Source organism: Tetrao urogallus (assembly GCF_951394365.1).
Source record: "Tetrao urogallus genome assembly, chromosome: 10".
In the NCBI taxonomy this organism is placed as follows: Eukaryota; Metazoa; Chordata; class Aves; order Galliformes; family Phasianidae; genus Tetrao; species Tetrao urogallus.
The window spans coordinates 1,789,158-1,809,631 of NC_136823.1; the positions used below are offsets into that span (position 1 = coordinate 1,789,158).

General features: G+C 44.0%; 1 protein-coding gene across 1 annotated transcript in view; it reads left to right on the top strand.

Annotated features, from left to right (window-relative positions):
• Positions 1 to 4,606: 4,606 nt before the first annotated feature.
• SFMBT1 (Scm like with four mbt domains 1) overlaps positions 4,607 to 20,474 on the top strand; it is a gene marked incomplete at both ends in the record, with an annotated part of 30,533 nt that continues 14,665 nt past the window's right edge. The window contains 8 exons of the mRNA XM_079540500.1: positions 4,607 to 4,634; positions 9,930 to 10,024; positions 14,471 to 14,711; positions 15,005 to 15,093; positions 16,094 to 16,340; positions 17,636 to 17,733; positions 18,739 to 18,840; positions 19,965 to 20,115. Coding sequence (XP_079396626.1) covers positions 4,607 to 4,634; positions 9,930 to 10,024; positions 14,471 to 14,711; positions 15,005 to 15,093; positions 16,094 to 16,340; positions 17,636 to 17,733; positions 18,739 to 18,840; positions 19,965 to 20,115 — 1,051 coding nt within the window. The remainder of the gene's footprint in view (positions 4,635 to 9,929; positions 10,025 to 14,470; positions 14,712 to 15,004; positions 15,094 to 16,093; positions 16,341 to 17,635; positions 17,734 to 18,738; positions 18,841 to 19,964; positions 20,116 to 20,474) is intronic.

Genomic DNA, 20,474 nt, shown 5'->3' on the forward strand with positions numbered 1-20,474 from the left:
TCAAAGAGGAGATTTTCAAAGCAGCAAACACCTCCTGCTGGGTCCTGGCAGAGGGCAGCTGGTGGCTGTACCCTAACCCAGCTCTGCATTTCCCCGCGGAGGATATGGCCTTTCCAGGAGCCAGTGACCTCTGATACGGGGGATCTGGGCATTTCTGTACTGTCAGTATGTTGCTACGAGAGAATGAATGAAACTGAGCAGCTTGGTAGCTTTGGAAGCCTCCTTCAGTGCTGGGGATTTGGGTTCTGATTTCCAAATTTGCTTGCAAGATATCTTACCTTGTTTTTTTTTGTGCTGAACATACTAACTAATGGGAACTGCAAGCTACCTCAAGCTACAAATCTCACCAATATACCTGGAATGGATTTCCTAAAAAACATTCTGGTACATCTAGTACTACAGATTGCAAGGAGATGTAAGGTGAAGTTGGCTCCTGAAGTATTTTCTTATGTTGGGTTCTGCTTGTGCTATAGATTTCTTTTAAGTAAATTCTATTGCTCAAACAGAAGACTGAAAAGTGAATGCTTGTTTCAGAAGAAACTTTTCAAAAGCAGCTCCCATCCCAGAGGCCCGGTCCGTTTCTGGCTCCCAGGCTGCTGGCAGAGCTCGGTCAGAGCACACTGCCCATGCCCTCAGCTGGGTGCTGTCCCCAGCACGATGTTCTCTGTGAAGGAAGAAGAACATGGATTTCCCTTTCCCAGGCTGGGACCACATGCCAGCCGTGACGCTTGGTCTGCTGTGTTTGGTGCCAGCGCAGGGCCTTGCTGTGAAGGAAGAGTCTCCTTCCAGCTCAGTGTGTGATACGATACGGATCTTAACTGCAGAAGGCCCTTCTAGAAGGTGGATGTGTGCGTTGGTGAGATGAATCGGGAATATCCCCCAGAAGGATGGCTGTGCACGTGGAGGTGTGAGCACTGGGGCTCAGCTGCTGTTGGTAGCTGAGGAGGGGCTGCTGTGGGCTCCCCCTGGGCTCATTCTCCCAGGCTCATTCTACCCAGGCATCCTTCAGGCTGGCAGCAGAGGGCTGCTTTGTCCCAGGTGCCTCCTTGTGCTGAAGTGCCAGCAGTGATCCACCACGGGCACCGGGCCGAGCGGGATGTGCTGAGCAGGGCACGGCTAAAAGGAAGAGCGGGACTCTCACAGTAAAGAAGTTACCTTCTTTACTTCTTCATCTGAAGAAGTTATATCTTTAGATGAAATGTGTGTGCTATCTCTCCTAAGGAACGCATAATTTATATTTGCTTGAAACGAGAGGGCATGGGTATGTTTGTGTATGAGTGGGCATGGGGCTGGGAGCACCTTCACCTCCTCTCCTCCCACTCCAGGTATGCTCACAGGACAGTTGCAAGACAGTCTGGTTGCAGGATGAGCCCGATGGCAGAGCTAAGGGTTTCAGGTGCTGAGGAACTGCATCTCATGCAGCAGCACGGTGCTCCTGGCTGTGCTCCTGGCTGTGCTCCGGGCCGTGCTTCCACTGCACACGCAAGGCTTTGCAAGAGATTTTGCTGGATTCTTTTGCATGAAGGAATTTGTGCAACACGACCCTTGTGCAGTGCCCTGCCCAGCCCCTGGGAGTCCCGCGTGTCCCCCTGTCTCGTGTGCCTTTGTTTTAAAATAATATTAAGCCTCAGACGCCAGCTGATTTACTTTAATTCAACATCCAACTTATGTTTGATTTCTTTTCATATTCAAGTGAGCCATCTGGCTTTAATGAACTGTAACTGTTTTTAATGCTGCCTCCAGTTGCTAACATCTGAATATTTCATGTGCTGAAAGGAGGTTTGAAATGCAGAAGTGAGACTGAGGAGTCCAAAGTGTTTCCAAATCATCTTTGCTCCAACAGCACTCGTGCTCCCCTCCTCTTGAGGTTTATCAGAAGATAATCTTTGGGGGTGCCAGACTGTAAGCATCCACAGTGGCGGGTGCTAATTACAAGTGCTTTTACTGTTGTGTACAGAAAACAACAGTGCTGCTTATCGAATCCTGAATAGCTGCCCAGCCCGGGCAGAATATCAATCAGCTTCAGCAGGAGCTGCCAATGTTTGGCATCTTTTAAATAAACAGCCTCTTAATTTTGGGGATGTTTAAATACTTCAATGTTGTTTAACAAAAAACAAAAACAAAAACAAAAAACAAAAAACACCACCAGATGAGGCTATTTCTATATTGTCTACTTTAATTCTAGAAGTTAACTGAGAGCTGGATACCATAAATTGAAAATAACTTGAACTTCACATACATTTTGAGGGCATTTTGTTAGGACCGCACTGTCCGGTATATCTCCACCTTGTTGGCCAGGGTGCTTCATGGGGTGTTTGTCACAGCACTGCCACTGTCTTAGCAGTGTGCAGGTGATGGGCGTCCTACAGGCCGTCACCAAGAAATACTTTGATTAATGATAAAAAGCAGTTTGGTGGTTGTTGTGTGCCAAGCTTTGCGCAGGTTATAGAATCACAGAACCGCCAAGGTTGGAAAAGACCTCCAACTTCCAGTCCAACTGCCATCAGTGTTTCCCCACCAAACCACGGCCCTCAGTACAACATCTAAATGTTTCCTGGATGCCTCCAGGGACGGTGACTCCACCACCTCCCTTGCAGCCCATTGCAGCACCTGACCACTCTTGGAGAAGAAATTTTTCCTAACCCAAATTTCCTGTAACACAACGTGAGGACATAATATAGAATCATAGAATGGCGTGGATTAGGACCTCAAGGGTCATCAGGCTGATCTCCTAGTCCTGTTTCATAAAGGATAAAAGGAACCTTGGAAGCCTAGACTGAGGCTGTCTGTAGGGTGAAACCACCTTCAGCCAAGGGAGGTGAGGAACTGCTGCAGCTTGCACTGCACTGTGCTGACCTGAAGGGCGTGTGAAGAAGTGATGGAAGCTGGCAGAAATTGGTACCTCTGCTTGGTGGGTCAGTAACAGCAAGGGGGGACAAAGTGTGGGAGTGAAGCTGACTGGTGCATGCAGGAGAGCCCAGCCAGGCTGTGCAGTTCCCTGATGTTGATGCCAAACCCTGTGGCTCAGCCTGCAGAGCAGCTCTGTATGGGAGCACTTTGCAGTTGAGTTGAGCTGTGCGCTGGGGCCACCTCGCAAGCCTGGGTGCTCAGAACACAAGCATTTGCATTCTGCTGCACTCAGCATTTTACAGTTACCCCATGGAAATCCTCCACAAACCCAGATTACAGAACTTTGGAATGATTTTTTTCCCCATTTGTTCTCTGCCCTCTGCGTACTCTGATAGACCTGGGAGGAGTCTGGCAGGCATGGGCACCTCAGGCCCTTTTCATAGAATTGCTGCTTGAGGATACTTCCATTTCTAGCAAGGGGGCAAATTTTTAAAGGAAAAAACATGGTGTTAGAATTTTTCAGACCAGCTGCTAGTCACAATTTGCTTATTTGAATGTCGGTACAAATGGAAGTGCAGCCTGCAGAAAGCTACTTAAAGTCTGCTGGTGTTTGTAGTGGGATGCAAAACGATCTTTTAGTCATTTGTAGCCATCTTATGAAGTCCAATTAGAATCTCAGAAGTGAAATCATAGCTGCATCTCCAAAGCATTGCCATCATGGAGAACATTCACCCATTTCTGATGCTTGTTTTGAAGTCAGATTTTGTGTTTCCATTTGCTCAGCAAATGGTCTTTCTGAAGGATTTGTCTTTGCTATGGCAGGGGTTACTATACTTTTAAAAATCTTAAAAAAAAAAAAAATAAGAAAAGGAAAAAAAAAAGTCCCTCAGAGGACTCTCGGGTGATCTTCTTAGATACCCCAGCTGAATACAACTCAGAAAGATATAAGGCTTTGCAAATGTCTCCAGTTTCCCTCTTGAAAACCATAGTTTCTCAAAGTGTGTTTAAGTGAGAAATGCAACCTTTGTTTTTACAACCTGCAGCCTTTTTAGGGGTCTGTAAGTTTTTAGAAACTTCCTCTGCTTCTTCTAGTGCCTCACATAGAAAAGAAGGAAAGAAAGGAAGCAGGGAAGAAAGAAAGTGCTTCCCAGGCATTCAGCAGAAGTGCAAAGGGTGTTGGAAAATTACCTTCTTTAAAAAGCATTTCTAAGCTTAAAATGTGGGGACAAAAACACTTGCAGTGGGCTGACTTTAGACCTTGCCTTTTACTTTCTACCAGTGATAACAAAGCGATTTAATTGCTCGTAGGAATTGCAGTAGTTTGGTGCTGGATTAGGTTCCAACAGAAATCTCCTGCTTACAGGTTTGAAAGCCACGAGTTCTCATTGTGGAATGTGTAGGACTGTATTTCTGCCTTCTGTCGTTTGTTTATTTGGTTGGCTGGTTTGATCTGAAAGGTTTAAAAAATCGTTTCTTTTTGCCTAATGGACATTATGGGCAGGAATACCTTTAAACTGTACGACTGTGGAACGCTCTGTCTGTGCGTGCACACTGCTTTGGTGTATTTCAGAAGTAGTTCAAGGCCAATAAAGATTTTCATAACAGTATTTTTTCTTACTTTTTTTCAGGATCCCTTCATGAATGTCCTGGCTGCCAGCAGGGTTTAAAGTGGGAGGCAACTCATGACCACTAAACTGTGACAGTTTTGGATTCTCCTGCTTCTGGCTACTTGGAATAACATTGGGCTGCTGTGGAGATGAATGGAGAACAGCGGCATGATGCAGGTAGTGGGACGGCCCAGCTGTGGGGCTACAGGTTCTCAAAATACTTGACAAGTAAGAGGGAACAGCCCTGAGCACAGGGAATGCTCCGTAGTGTGTTGTATGCTTCAGTCGTGGTGAGTTTTGACTGCAGGTCTTAAGTTTGCCAAAAGCAAGTTATCGCTGGCTTAGAGGAGAACAAAATATGACATCTATGATTCTACGACCCACAGAGCTGATCATGTTTGTTAGAAACTCTGCTTTCCCCTTCATGATGTCAGTGTGAGATGAACTTATGGAAAGTTTAGCACTACTGTTTTAAGGCATTTGCTTATCAAAGTGGCTAATATTATCTTCTTGTGCCCTCGTTTGCCTTTGTGTTGTTTGTAATATTTTCACAAGGTCACGTGCTGGTTTGAAGCCAGATAATTGAAGCTATGTGGTGCCACTGAAATCTGTCCTGTTTTTTTGATGTGCCTTGCAGGTTTTGGTTCACCTTGTAGCACCAGGCTGAGAAGAATGTCTGGGATGGCTGGGAATATACCAACAGCTTTCTTAAATAGAGTTCTTAGATTATATGCCCTAATGGGGGATCATCTGTTTTTCTGACTTTTCCTGCCACGATTTGTTTACTTTCCTTGAGAAGGTCCCTACCCTCAGTATTGGGACAGTTAATGAAAAGTAAATTTGCTGTAACTACTGTAAACCATTGGATTAGCATTTCTTTCCTTTGACACTTGTCCAACAAGCAGCCTCTCATTAGACAATTTATGATTAGTGATCTTTCTGCTTTTACCTTATGGAAGACTAATTGCTCTGTTACTGAAGAAATGTTAAACATGATTTTAATCTGTGGCGCTTCTGGCAGAATGATATCACCTGCTGTCTGACGCCAAAACGTGCTTTCTGATTATTAATGATAGCCAATCGCTCAGGTTATTGTCAGCATCGTATCTTCCAGTGAGCAAGAAAAACCAGCGTGGATAAATAGGCAGAGTTTCCTCTGCCACTGGAATGTGCTCTCTTCTGTCATGTAGTGTGGAAAAGAGTTTTTGGAGCTAAGAACAGCAAGGAGCTGTGCAGCTGCTCAGCAGCAGGCTGACTGCACATCCCTCTCTACTTCCTCTAAAAGTTGCAGAGGTCACACAGTCCTCTCTGTGCTTGTGGAGTAGCTTTGGAGGGTTTCTCGCTTTCTTGAAATGACTGAACAGGAATTGTCCTGAAGTTAGCATCTGGTTTGCGTACAAGCAGCTGTGAAAAGCAGCAACAGTAACTGAGGAGAGCGTTAGGTGCTCAGTTCAGAGACAAGTTGCAGTGAGCATTCCCCATGTAAACATATGCACAGTGGTTTTGGTGTGGTCCTGTGATACGTTCTGCACTGTCTTGAGTTAGACCAGTCCCAGCTCATTGGGAAGCATTCCCTCCTTGTTGTTTGTCATGTCGCCACCTGATGTTTTATAGCAGTTTTTGGAACGTCTCCTCCACCTTTTTGTTGTTCCTTTCTGTTTGTTTCTTTGCTGGCTGTCTGCATGAGGACCCAGGCAGTGCTCAGGGTGTTAGCTGTAATGCTTTCCTGCGCTAGCAGTGGAAGTGACAGCTTCTGTCCCTGTCACAGACTTCCTCAGCTGCCCAGATTCCAACCTGCCTTTATTTATTCATGGCCTTGCAGCTGGTGTTGATGGAAAAGATTAACTGCTGTTAAAATGAAAGTGTATCTAAGTTGCAGGGTGAGAAACCTTTAAGTAAGCTTTAAGTTGAAGTTCTTGCAGACTTCATTGGGATGTACTTAAATGTCCAGTATGACAGGCTTCAACTCAATCACATTAAAGATGCATGAAAGTTATTTGCAGGGAGAATTTAACTTGAATCCCAGGAGCAAAGCAGCCTGCACTCCTTTCAATTCAGGTACATGTAAGGGCTAATGCTCTTAGTAATCCCCTGCCTTGTATCCAGATGGTGTCATTCAGTGTTCTTTCTCTGCCTGAACCTGTCAGAGAGCAACAGGAGATAACGTGGTAAAATTCAGAAAGGAAGAGTTGGTGTTGAAAATGATGTTGGTAGAAGCAGCGATAAATGGGAAGGGAACTTCAGATGTTCTTACAGGTGATTTCCTGCTCTCCGGAGTCATTCTCTGTGCATTCTCCACAGAAGCTCTGTGGGATGCTTCTCACATTTTACTTACAAAACAAGTTAGCTTGATTTGAAAGCTTTACGAGCAAAAGCTGGTTGTATGGTGAGGCCATAGGGATGAGAACGGCATCTGGTTTCTCTCCCTGCCTTTGCCACTGTTGTGCTTTGCCACCGAAGTAACCTGTGCTTCAGCCATCCGGCTGGTGCAGAACAATATGTTCCACTGCATAGTGAGAAGCTGGACTCATTTGGGACTTGTAAGCAATGAAGGATGTGGAGAGAGAGAGAGAGAGAGAGAGAGAGAGAGAGAACATACATACACGTGTATATACAGCGTTACTTTAAGCAATTGTGCTTTAAGAATAAGTGGGCTGAACATGTTTTTCCTTGTTGTCATCTGTCATCCTAAACTGCAAGTTTTGTCATGGCAGAAGTGAGTTGCTGCTGTAAATTCCTGACATTTCCCTGGGTCGTTTGAGCTTGGATTGATTTGGATGTTTAATGCAGGCCCTCAGGGATGCAGCTTGATTTAAGAGATCCTCTGTGTGCCCCAGGATCTGCTCACCCACTGAATGGAGCCGAGCTGCTGAGGCTGGTAGAATGCAGTAACAGAATGGGTCAGAGCCTCCTCTGGAATGGGGCCCTGCTCTGCCCCAGCTGTTCTGCTGGTGAGCAGTGAAGGGATGGGATCTAACCCTGATTTCCAGCCAGCCCTGCTGTGGGGGCAGTGCTTTGCCACATCTGGAAGTGTTTCTGCAGTCGGATACAGAAAACCAGATAGTGTATTTCTGAGATTTCACACATCTGCAGGACCATCCTAAGGGCACCTGAACTTCCCTCTGTGAGGCTGAATGGTCGAGGTGCAAGGCTGAGAGCCCAGCCTCATCCAACTGCAGAGCCCTACCTGTGTGTGAGTGAAGGCAGAGTGGGCTGAGAAGGGTGGCAAAAGCTCTGGGTGCTTTTTTCAATCAAAAGAAGACTTCTGACCCCACAAGGAAATCCTCTAGAACAGAGGGTGGAAAGTGTTCATCTTGGCGGTGAGTGTTGAGCAAGAATTTTGGTGTTTTTTTTTTTCCTGTGGCAAACCAGTTTCCAGATAAGCTGAGTGCTGGTGGGGTTTGGCCACGTTGGGCCCTTCTGACCATGGCAGAGACCTGGCAGGATGTGGGAATGTATATGGGGCTGGGAGCGGTGCCGTGAGATGGGCTGTGGCCGCTGAGCCTGGGGTGGGAGCTGGTGGGAGGTGGGGGCAGCAGCCAGCAGGCCTGTGCCGGGCTGCTCACAAGTGCTTGCTTTGAGCTGAAGTTTCGTCCCATTTCCTGAACGTAAGCATTTTTATGGCTATATTATGTTCTAACGAGTTAAGCAATCGTACTCTGGCTTTGCAGTGAGGTTAGGTTATCCTTGGGATGACGTGCAGCCAGAGCTTCGCCCCGCTTCATGCTGGTTTGCAAGCAGCTGTGCTCTGTGCCTGGCCCTCTTTGCTCCCCCGGAATCTGTGAACTAGGATTACTTTTGTCCTTTTCCAGGTCTGTTTCTTCAGTAAGTTAAGAAGGTATCCCATCAAATGGATGATGATTAGAGGAGGCCAGTCTGAAAATAAAGGGAAGTGATGCTGGGCTGGGGAGTGATAAGAGCCACCCCTAAAACAGGCACTGTCATCAGCAGACAGCACAATTTGAAGGTGCTTTTCTGAATTTAGCAATTGGCCATTCCTAGAATTACAGTGAGAGTCAAAGATGAGCATAACATGAATTTGAAGTCTGAGGACTTGCAGGTTTTAAATGATTGAAAGCTGGTCAAACTTTGGGCAAACATTTGCCCCTCTCTGTTCAAGAGGTAAGAAGTGCTGTGGAGCGTGCTTGGCAGATCTTGCAGTGCCCACAGCTCAGATAATGGCGTGTAACAGTATCTCATCCCTTCTTTGGACACTTAGTGTTTCCCGCTGCTACTCCTTGTAAGAGGGGTTTCCACCTGTCCTAATACAAGCTGGGAGTGTGGGGAATGTTGTGCCCTGAGCTCTCCTGCATGTCCAACACACGGAGATTTCTGTTCTTACACATAAAGCAGGGGTTGGTTCCCTTGTACACAGGGTGAGCACCTCGTGTTTGTTCACAGAGGTGGCTCTGGAGCAGGCTGTAGGATTGTGTGGAAATAAAAAGCTTTGCTTGCGTCTCACGTCACTGCTGTTCCTTTTCATTACTGAAGCTGTTGTTTTGTGTTTAGCTTAAAGCTGCTCCTTGCATAGAGTGGCAGCAAGCCTCCCTTGTCATCCCACAATGTGCCAGCCAGAGAAAAACCAGTGTGGCAGCACATTGAACAGAATGGGGGTCCAAATCTACCCTGCTGGGGCTTTCAGTGGGTGGGTTTGCACATCAGAGAGAACGCAATGGAAGGGGGAACAGGGAGGTGAGCCAGGAGCTGAAGGGGAGACTGTGAGGAGGGGCAGGTGTGGTAATAGTGATGGAAAATGTGGCTAAAGGGGAGCACACAGCTCGCACTACAGGTGCTCTCTTTCCTGATAGCATGAATGTACAATTATGGCTTGAGTGGGTTTAGCCCATTTTGGCTTTAAATATCTCTAGAAATAGGTTTTCTTGCTTTGAAGAAGCTGTTATACTTTATGAGCTGGTATTTTTAATGACCCACTTGAAAGCTCTTGATTTCAATTGTTCAGAGCTGTGTTTCTTAAAACTACCCTGAATTCTTCTCTTTGCTTTTGGTGCCTTTTAACACCGAAGTAAATAACCTTCCAGCTTAAAAAAAGAGAGGAGTCTTATTGCAATTCTTTTTCAAGTCTGTCATTTCAAACCACTTATGGTATTGCATTTTCTGGGGTGGTTTTTCATTCAATTCTTTGAAGGTCTGGTATGCCCAGAATTGTCAGTCTTGCCCTAATTATTTGTTGGAACAGATACAGAACTTACCCCATACTCCCCTCACTTAGGTGTGTAAATAGTTTGTGCTTAACCAAAATACCCAAGGTCTCACTATTTCAGCACAAATCCAACTTAAAGTGTCACATACAAGTGAAGGTGAAATAGCGTTATCTGCTGCGAGTTGCATAACTGAAGTCCATTGCACACTTCTGTGATCAGTCACCTAGAAATGAAGTCATCTTTGCTGAAGTTCTTAGTAGCCCCGTACTTAAGCTGACAGGTTGCTGAAGGTGTTTGGCTTCTCTTCCAGATGCTGGTTCTGGTGTGGAAGACATGGAATTCAGTTGGGATGAGTATCTAGAAGACACAGGAGCGGTTGCAGCCCCTCATGGGTCTTTTAAACATGTGAGTAAGGGAACGTCTTTACTTACTGTCTTCAGCATCACTTTTTTATGCACTGAATGTTGAAGGTTTCTTTGAATGAGTGATGTACTGAATGTACTGAATGTACTGGAAATCTGGATTTACTGATGTACTGAAATCTGGAAGATTCACTAAAATTATGCTTCTTAGAGGAATGGGAAATTTGGAATTTCACCTTTTTTATTATTATTTCTTGCCTTCCATTCTGAACAGAGCAGAGTAGCACAGAGTGACCCCATTAATGGCCCAGGTGCAGAAAAGCTCTTAGTCTTTTCTGCACCAGAGCATAAGCTTGGTTTTTCTCATGGAGCCTGAGCAGGTGCTGGTCTCGGTTTCCTCTGAGGGATTTCTCCTTGCCAACTGCAGTAGAGTGGCTGCACTTCAGACAGACGTTGCCATAATTCTTGAATAGCAAAAAGCAGAATTCAGGTGTGCTCTCAGAGGGCATTTCAGTGGTGGTTCTCAAGGAGGCCAAGGAGAAATAATAGCTCCACCATACACTTGACTGCAGTAGTTAGAATACTGATCAGAAGGTGTAATGAGTAGGACAAAGTCTTGGCTTTGCCTTTGAATACCTAGTAAAGATCGTCAGTAAATGGACTTTTTGCTGAGATTCTTCCATACACTGTAACTGTAAGTTGTTCATTCAGTGTAGGCTTTCAGACCTCTTGTTTCTGGAGGGGAGAGACCTTACATTTGCCTTGGCTTTTGTTGGTTTACCGAGGCTCTAGCAAGAGCAAGCAGAAGTGCTGAGGAATGGCGTGAAAGTAGAGCAGGGGCATGTTGTAGCAGGACTGCCATCTGTCTGCCTCTCTGGTCTGCTTTACCTTGTTTGGTATCTCTTACAGAAGCCTGTCCTTATCGCTTAATTGTCACACCAGCCCACCAACCTTACTGTCATGGTCAAGGGAATTAACACGGTGACTGTATTTCAGTCATCAGTAGGAGACACAGTCAGAATGACTCTGACACCCCTGCCTGCTGCCCTGTGCCAAACAAGAGCTCCCACCAGTGTCCTCGTGGGCAATAGGAACATGAGGGCTGCTCCGAAAGTAACGCCTCCTATTTTATTATGTTGGCCCATGACATCAGAGGCTGGTGTTGGTGGGATGGCAGTAGAGCTGAACCTTCCTGCCTATACTCTGTGTGTCATTTTGTCACCATGTGACAGATGACAGCAGAGGAGCACTCTGACAGAATGGCGTTTGACATGGAAGTGTGTAACAAGCAAAGGTGTGAAATTTATTTCTTCTGTGCCAAAAAAAATGGCACCCATTGACATTTGTTGACACTTGCTGAATGTTTAGGGATCATTCCTTATGTGGTTGTGAGCAGTGATGGGTGAGTGGTGTGTTTCAGCAATGGCAATAGCAACTGCGGTCACCTCGCTGACACAGATTGTTATAAGCAGCATGCAGGCTCTTGCTCATCACTGGCAGAAATGCTTCAATGATGATGGTGATTATATTGAAAAACAGTATTTTGTAGCTTAGAATTTGCTATATCAAATAGCGTTATTGTGCTCTTTGTATGTTGTAGTTTCCACGGAAATAAATGGGAGGCATTACGTTTGGAGTGACCTACATCAAACTAGGTTTAAAAAAAAATCCACATCTTTGGTTGGGATGATTCCCTACTTGTGCAGAACACTGCACGGTTTTGCTGATGTAAGTAATAGCGGCACAGAGAGCTCTTTGTGGATCAGGATGGGTGCAGCAGCGTCATCCCACGCTGCTGTGTTGCACTGGGAGCCCTCTGGAGGGGAAACCTGCCCTAGAGAGGGGCTGCCAGGGGCTCAGGCTGTCAGGGCCTGCATGGGGGCATAAAAGAGCTGAGAATAAGGCCCGGCTGTGGACTGTCAGTTGTAGACTATCAAAGTAGCAGAGTTCCCTTAGGATCTCTGAAGGCCAGCCTTAATATTCTCTGTAATACACTTGGCAAAAAAAATGGAGGTGAATGCTGACCCAGAACTGCCCAGCAGAGAGGGGGGGGCGTTTACAGCACTGTCACATCACCTACATCTTGCTGCTCAGAGAAATTCGACAGTGTGAGGCCCTGCGCTCAAGGTTCCCGCTGTCCATTAGAAGGCACCTGTACAGAAAAGGTGGAGGAGGGCGAACTCAGTGCCTCCTGGTAGGCAGCGGCAGCCTGTCTGGTGAAGCCGTATGTATGGCTGTGTGACTGCAGGATACGGTGCAGGAGAGGCTCAGAGCAGAGCGCTGCAGGCCCAGTGCTGGAGCCCCATCCCTCCTGCTGGAGCCTCCTGCTGCTTGGTGCTTCCCTGGGAGAGGGACACATTTCTGTAATCTAATGCCAGGAGAGCTGGGAGGGAGCAACTTTTGTACTTTTAAAAAAGAGGAGTGAAAAACACTAAGCTGAAGAATAATGCTGGCACAAGAAAAATGGGCTGGTATTGACTTGAAATAAATTTTGGATGGGGGCTTAAGGCTTTGTTTTGTTCTTTTAAAACTGTAAGAGCCTGCCATTATGAGTGGTGGGTGAGAAATACTTCACCCACAGCACAAGAGAGCACACAAAGCAGGTTGGGAAATGTAACCCATGATGACACAGCCTGTGTTAGCAAAGTACTAGCTGTGCTGATGGGAGCTTGCATTAGTTTTGAATGTTTTGCTCTCACCAGGAGTAAGAGGCATTGGAAAATGTAAGCTGTTCTCTCAAGTTAAACATGTTCTAATCTTTAATTTGTTTGCATTTTAAAATTTAAGCAGTGTTAAGATTCAAGGGACTGTTTTTGCATATGATCTGGCAGGAAGCAGAGCTTAGCAAATACCTGGAGTTGTACTGATGCCAGTGCTGTCATCCTACCTTAAGTACACTTTCTCTGGGACTATTTAATGCTCTTCATAATTCCTTTCTGCAACTTGATGTGTGTACAGTTATCTATCAGTTAGTTGGTGGTGTTATCTTGCCCAGCTGCCAGGAGGGGGTGCTGACTTCTTGGGCTCTGCTTCATCTGCTGGGATCATAGGTGAAACCATCTGAAGAACGCGACTGACTTCAGGGATAGCTCCATCTGCTGCTGCTGGTTTCCTACAGTACAGTTCGTGAGGCTTTGCTGGAGGCTCAGCTAGAGAGAGCTGCATCGACTGCTCGGTTCTCAGGCTTTGTGTCACTGTGGCTTTTCTCTTGGGGTCAGAATGCAAGATAAATAATGAAAATCTCTTCAGTAAGGCAGTTACCTTTCTGAACAAGTTGCCTCTGAAACAGCACTTCAGGTAGTCTGCAGGTATTGTGTTCTGCTGATTCTGTTTTTATGAAGGGGGTTCTCCACGTGGTGGATATTAACCTAAAGGGCGTAAACAGTTAACAACAGCCTCATGTGCTTTTCTTCCTGCTGTGGTTTTCTTAGTTTTATTTTTAGCAAACCAGTATGTGCTGGATGATGAGACTATAACAGCTATGGCAGTTACTGAGCTGTCAGCACAGCACTGGTAATAAATAACCCAAAAAACAGCTTCCACATCTGCATCATACCAAGAGCCTTCCTTGCAGCTGACTCAGAAAAGAAATGGAATTTGGGGCCACTGAAGAGCACAAGCACCAGTTATATTTGGCTGAGAACAGGAGATCGACATGTCCGACTTTTAATTATGACTGAGGCTGTGGAACTGAACGTGGCTTGGAAACTTGCTTTAGTGGGAGCAGCGCAGGGTCCTTCTGCCCTTTCAGGAGTGTGTGAGCTTGCAAAAACTAGCGGGGTGAGGAAGTCGGTGTGTTGCCTTTCCTTTTTAAGTTGACATTTCAGTATCGGAGTGCTGGGCAGTTGGATTCCTCACCTGCACACATGAAGTGCATTCACTGTTTAGCACTTAGCTATTGCCTAGACGGAAACTCACTGAAAAATCACTTAAGCTTTTATTAATCTAAGCATTCATGTAACAGTGTTGCACACAATTATTTAGATTGTTAGAGACTGTAAATGTCCTCATTCTGCAATTTGTGCAGGTTCATGCCTTCTTAAGCATGGTAGCAGAGACAGTGCTATCATTAACTAAAGCGCATGTATATATTTTAAGTAGACTCTTAGCACAAAGAAGTTGAAAGAAATAGTTTAACACAAGAAGCCTGTGTGGGTGAGTGTGACCTTGATTTTTGTCTAGCTTGGCAGACGAGCTGTGAGTTAGAAAGCTTTTCAGTGGTGGGTGAGGTGCTGTCTGGGGCAGGGAGATGCCTTGCAAAGCGTTAAGCAAAGGTTGGAAGGATACTCTGAAATGCAGAGGAGGTTCCATTAATGCAGATTCGGTTTTCAGTCTGATTTGGGTCACACGGTGTGATGAGGTGGTTCCTCTGAGGAGACTGAATGGCATTTGACTTGAGGGCCTTTGCTGACGAATGCATCTGAAATGTTCTCTCCCCTGTTCCACAAAGTTCTGGGAGGTGCTCAGGTGTGATGATCTTTCTCTTCAGGTGGACACAAGTTTGCAGAATGGTTTCGCACCTGGTATGAAGCTAGAGGTTGCTGTCAAGTCTGACCAAAACACCTACTGGGTGGCCACCATCATCACTACCTGCGGGCAGCTGCTCCTGTTGCGCTACGATGGTTACGGGGAGGATCGCAAGGCTGACTTCTGGTGTGACATCATGACAGCTGACTTGCACCCCATCGGCTGGTGTGAGCAGAACGAGAAGGTTCTCAAAGTGCCTGAAGGTAATGCCTCCATGTGCAGAAGAGGGAGGTAAATAAAACAAAAAGTATTTTTTTGTCCTTTGTAAGCCTTGGATTCATAGTTGCTTTTATGAGGAGAATGTGGTTTTGCTCTGATGAGGAGGTGAGGTTATCTGTCATGTTTTTTGGAAACCCCGTGACTTTCAGTAGGATGCTACTCTTCCACCAGAGAGAGTTCTTAGCTTGATTTCAGAAGTGGACTTAGGTTTACTCAGAGGCTTGTTGTTCATTTAAACCCACTAAATCCTATTGCATTTACTTATTTTTTTCACTAGGTATCAAAGACAAGATACCTGACCAGGAGGAATTCCTTCAGCAAGTGCTGAAAGGAGCATGCAGTGCCCCTGCTAACCTGCTGGAGGGGGTAAGTGCTTGAATATGCTACATTTTGGTTTTTGTTTTTTTTTTCCCCTTGTTACTATTCAGATTCAGTTCTTTTTTTTTTTTTCCTTTTTTTTTTTTTTTTTTCCTTAAGTTTTAGGAGCAACATAGTATGCTGCTGAACTTAACATTTCCTATTTGCATTGCATTGTTTTGGCTGCCCAGAGCCACATCCAGCCTGGCCTTGAATGCCTGCAGGGATGGGGCATCCACAGCCTCCTTGGGCAACCTGTTCCTCTGAGTGAAAAACTTCCCCCTGATAGAATTAATGTGAAATGTTCATAAGCCCTATCAGAAGAAAGACCTTTTTCAAATTTCCTTAGGTTTCAGTCTTCCTTCTATTCTAGTCCTCCTTTATACAACTCTGAGGAAATCATCCTTTATTTATCAGGCATTCAGGTTGTTCCCTTTCTGAGCTGACTGCTATCATTAATTTTTTATTTTTCACTAGTGGACAGATTATTGTTTCACTTAAATCTTTAAACTTTGCTAGTTAAGTTGTCCTTCTCTGAACCTAAAACAGTATTTGGCCACCTCATTATTAGTGTCTGCTAGTTAAGTATGCAACACCTTTTTTTGGGAGAGTACTATTGATGTCTTCCTCAAAATTAACACTTTTATCTGTGCATCTTTTCTGTCCAGTCTTCTTTGTATGCTAGATGAGTTAAAAAGGAACTATTCATGTTTACTCCAAACCTTGCATATATAAGGCATAATGCTTCTGAAAATGATAAACAGCATTTAAGTGAAATGTGTGATTGCACAGAACAGACAGTACAGAAACTCTGATGCAAGCACCAGTGATTCTAAACACTCATTTCTGTTGTCCTGTGTGTAAGTAAGGATGTGACTTTCTTTGCTTGTGTGCTGATACCTGATTTATTCCAAAAGAATGTGGGTAAGGGACAGAACAAAAGTGGAAGTGCAGGGTTTTTGAGTTCTGTTGTAATAATAGACTTTATTTTCTTGTTCTCTTTCTGTAGCTTCACAGAGGGAAAAATCCGTTGGATCTCATTGCACCAGGCTCCCGACTGGAGCTCCAGAACTCCCGGGATGCCCTGGAGGCCTGGATTGTCACTGTGGTAGAAAATGTTGGTGGGAGACTCAAGTTGCGATACGAAGGGCTGGAGGATTCTGACAAGTTTGACCAGTGGGTCTTCTACTTGGACCCTTTCCTTCATCAAGTGGGATGGGCGACTCAAAATGGATATAACCTGCAACCGCCTTTAGGTACTTCAAAACTTTCATCTTTTACATGGTGAGAAAGATTGGGGAATACTCCTGCCACTCTGGTGCTCTAAATGCACATTCTGGATGCATACGATGGTCAAATAATCATTATATGATCTGTCAAATACTATTCCTAATAAGAACTAAGTGAAAACAGCACTAATAGTCCTACAAGACTTTTCACTCACTCATTTAAAAATTGCTAAATGGTTTTGCCTGTTGAAACTTTCTGTCTGTGGGAAGGGAAGGTCTGAGGAATGGGCCTCTACAGTTATTTTTTAGTTTGTATTCCTGTACGTGGGGGAAAAGGTAATCAGTTGTTGAAGTACTGCTTAATGGGAGCTTTCACAGTTGGGACTTGAAGTCTAGAAGAATACTTCAGGCTCTCTCTAAAGAGGTCTCACATCGTACGAAAATGTCCTTATAAATGTGTGCCCTGAGTGTGGAAAAGGGTACAGAGGATTGGTCAGAGGGGGAGTGGAGCATAAGGAAAAAATCGTGCTGATAAAACCCAGACTGCTTAAATTGAAATGACTGTGCCTTTGCTCATGGTTGACCAATCTCTGCTGAAATGAGGGTAGTGAGGGTACACCACATCACTGACAGGAACCACATGAGTGGATTTCACAGCACTACCTGAGTGAATAATGTTTTTTTTAAACATTAGGTTTTGATTTCAGTCTAATTTGTAGACTTGTTTCCTTTTTACGTCTGTCCTTACAGACTTGACTTCAGGGATCCTTTGTGCATGGTGCTAGTAAAAGTAATTCCCCTGCTATAGAGAGGTGTGGGATCTGCAGTTACTGAAGGAGTAAAAGTTGGGATTGTCAGATACCTGGTTTGATATTTGAGTGATCCTGTGTGAAGACAGGAGTTGGAACTGAAGTTCCTTGTGGATCCCTTCCAGCTCAGGGTGTTCTGTGATTCAGTGATTTGTTCAGACATCTCCTTTCTCAAGTCTAGAACAAACTAATATTATCCAGTTTTCTGGTCATACATTTCTGCAGCAGTTTTCCTCAGGGTTGATGTGACAGTTAATGTTTTCTAAGAAAGACAAGACTGGGCCCCACATTGGTGATGCAGTGTTTGACTACAGTCCCTTCTTGTAACATTTCCAAAAGTCTCACCAAGCTGGATGTTTTTAAGAATGAAGATACTTGCACAGATTCTGAGCAGATATGAATGTAACACTTAAGGGACACAAATCAAACTTTTGGTATCACTGCATCCATTTTCTGAGGGGAAGGAATGAAGATGGTCACTTCATACACTATTTCCCATTCTTTTTACTTAAGCCATTAGGTCTTTGAAAAGTGAAGCAGATTGGCAAGAAATCCTGAAGAAGGTAAAAGAGGAGGAAGAAGAGTCATCGGTTCCTACAGATCTCTTTAAGGTAAAGACACAATATATGAAATAGAATGCTGTGAATTATACCACAAAATGCTGTATTCCTAAGAAATTATTCAGGGAAGTCAGTCACTGTTCAAAATTTCTTCTATGTTTTGGATGGTTTTTTAAATTTATTTTTGTTTTTGCTTTGTTCGTTTAAACTTTTCTCTTTCCTCCTCTCATTGAAAATGAAGTGGAATAAATAAAATGTCGGACTATGATCCTGTTCTTGTGAAGTTAGACAATGCACCCATCGCAATTATGTGAGCCTTACTTGTCATGCTGGGGAAAAACCCTTGTTCTGATCCTCTGATCTGATCTCACTCCTAAATATTTGAGTACATTGGAAAGTTTAACATGTGACATCTAAAATGTAACCTGGTAAAGTTATATGTGCTGCATAATGGATTCTCTTAGATCCTGAGTGTTAGTAAATGTTGCTAGTAAGTCTGAATTTTACATTGAGTAGAAAAAAAAAATCAAAAAAACTGACATATTTTGAGAAGTAGGAATATCAGTTTAGTCCTTAGCTCCATTTTCTCAGCTTCATTTGGGTCCATAAACAAAAGAGGAGGTGGTGTTGCTCTTCAGTTTGTTGAATCTTGCACAGAACAGCCAACTCTCTGGAGCAGGAACTCTGCTAGCTTCTGTTAAGGTGGAAGTGAAGACTTCTTTAGTTCTCTTTTAGTCCAGCTCATGAGTGCTGAAGTGGGGAAAAAAAGGATTTGTATGTTCTTATCGGATCACTTTGCACTCTGAAATCTTGGTTGTGTGTAGAGAACGTCCAAGGAGGGAATCTTTGGGACTATGAGTAGAAACTCATAGAAAACTATCAGTCTCATGTATCACAGCTGGCCCTTTTATTGTAGAGATGTTGCTGGTACTCTGACAGATTACTTTCATCAGATGAACCAATAAAAAGTCAGGTTGTCTACTTCAGTTGAATTAATGAAGTTGGTCTTTTCTATTGAAGAAAGGCAGGTAACGATTCTGAAACTTGATCTTTCAGGATAAACCTGTGATTGGAGTGCATTCATTCTCTGAAGGCATGAAGTTAGAAGCTGTGGACCCATCAGCTCCCTTTGTAATCTCTCCTGCCACAGTTCTCAAGGTACCAGGGTTCTCTAAATTGTCCTGCTGAGATTCAGTTCAGTTGCTCCTTGTGAACACAAGATCTGGAAATTCTCCTTAACTGATGATCTTAAAACCTCAAACTAGATGTCTAATAAACTCTTTGATGTAGTAAGTATAAGTATTAGCTGCCAAAGGATGGGAAAAATTCCATAAATAGAGAAGCTCAAAGGATCGAATAACTGACGTTGTCAAACCTGGGTTTTTAAAACAAGATATGGTCCTTCATAATCAGAGTGTCTGACTGAAGATTTGTTTTGTTGTTTTGTTTTTGCAGAAGTTAATGTCGTTCCTATGTATAAGCGCTGAAATTTAAGTGGTCTCACTTTAAACAAGAGCCCACACGTGGATTTAGAAGCTAAAATTAAAACTCCACACCATAATCAGATTTCAAACAGAATTTTTGAACAGCTTCTCTTTTCTTGTGTTAAGAAACAAGTAAAAGGTTCTGGAAGAGACCTGCTTTCAAAATATTGCTGTACAACATAAACCCAGGGCTTATTTTAAATTTTTTTGTATGGATCTGAGAGAATATTTCTTTTACTTTAAGAGCAGATGTTCTCTCTCAGTATAATAGCTTACATTTCAGTGCTAGCTCTCTTTTAAACACTTACCATGTCGTTTCAAATAAGATGCTCACTTATTACTAAAACAATGCAGGCAGTTCCAAGGGAAGGAAAATCATTTGTTTTTCTGGATGATGATGATGATGTTGTTCTGTTCCTACTTATTGCAGCTCAGTGTTTCTCCTTGTGGCAGTCTATCCTAAGACATAGTTGGATTCTGTTTAAATATGCAGCTTGTTATTACCAGCGTGCAGTAAGACTGCAAGTTCTGTTTGCTCTGTGTTCTTTTGTCATAAGATAATTCCATTTAGCACTTGATAACCTTATCTCTTTAAGTGTTCCCACATTGCCTTTTACTATTTACTTTGCCTAAGTTTCCAGATAAGTCAGCAGACTGCCCTGCACTAGGAGTCCCATGGGTTATTTTTGAATCATTTTATTTTTATGCTTTTTAATTTAAAGTCATCAAAACGAGGAAGGAGGAATAGATCCATTTGTGCTATTTACAAGACTCCGCTTTGCTTTTGGCTAAAAACAGGTGTACAATGAGAAATATTTCATGATAGAAATTGATGACTTGAGGCCAGAGCGTGCAACCAGCCAGTCTTACATTTGCCATGTCAACAGTGCTGGGATTTTTCCGGTGCAGTGGAGTCTGAAGAACGGCGTGCATCTCAGTGCCCCGCCAGGTATGTTTGTGCAAGCTTGTCACACTCACTCAGCTTTGGAGAAGATTGCTGGTCCCTGGAGTGCTGTGTTCAGGACAGCACTTCTACAAAAGAATCTCTTGTAGGAGAAGCAAAGAGAATGAAATATTCTGAGAAACAGGAGCTTAGAGTTAGTGAAACTGAAGTTTCCTGGATATGTGCCTGGATTTGAGAAGATGGCAGTGGATGGGAATCCTCTTGGAAAATGTGTTCCAGGGCTAAAGGCAACATTGATTTCAGTGTTCATATTATATCAGAAGCCTATGGTCCATGCACTGGGTTTTTGCTTCTGGTAAGAGCAGAACATTGTTATTCAGTGTCTTAAAGTGTCTTCAGAGTCT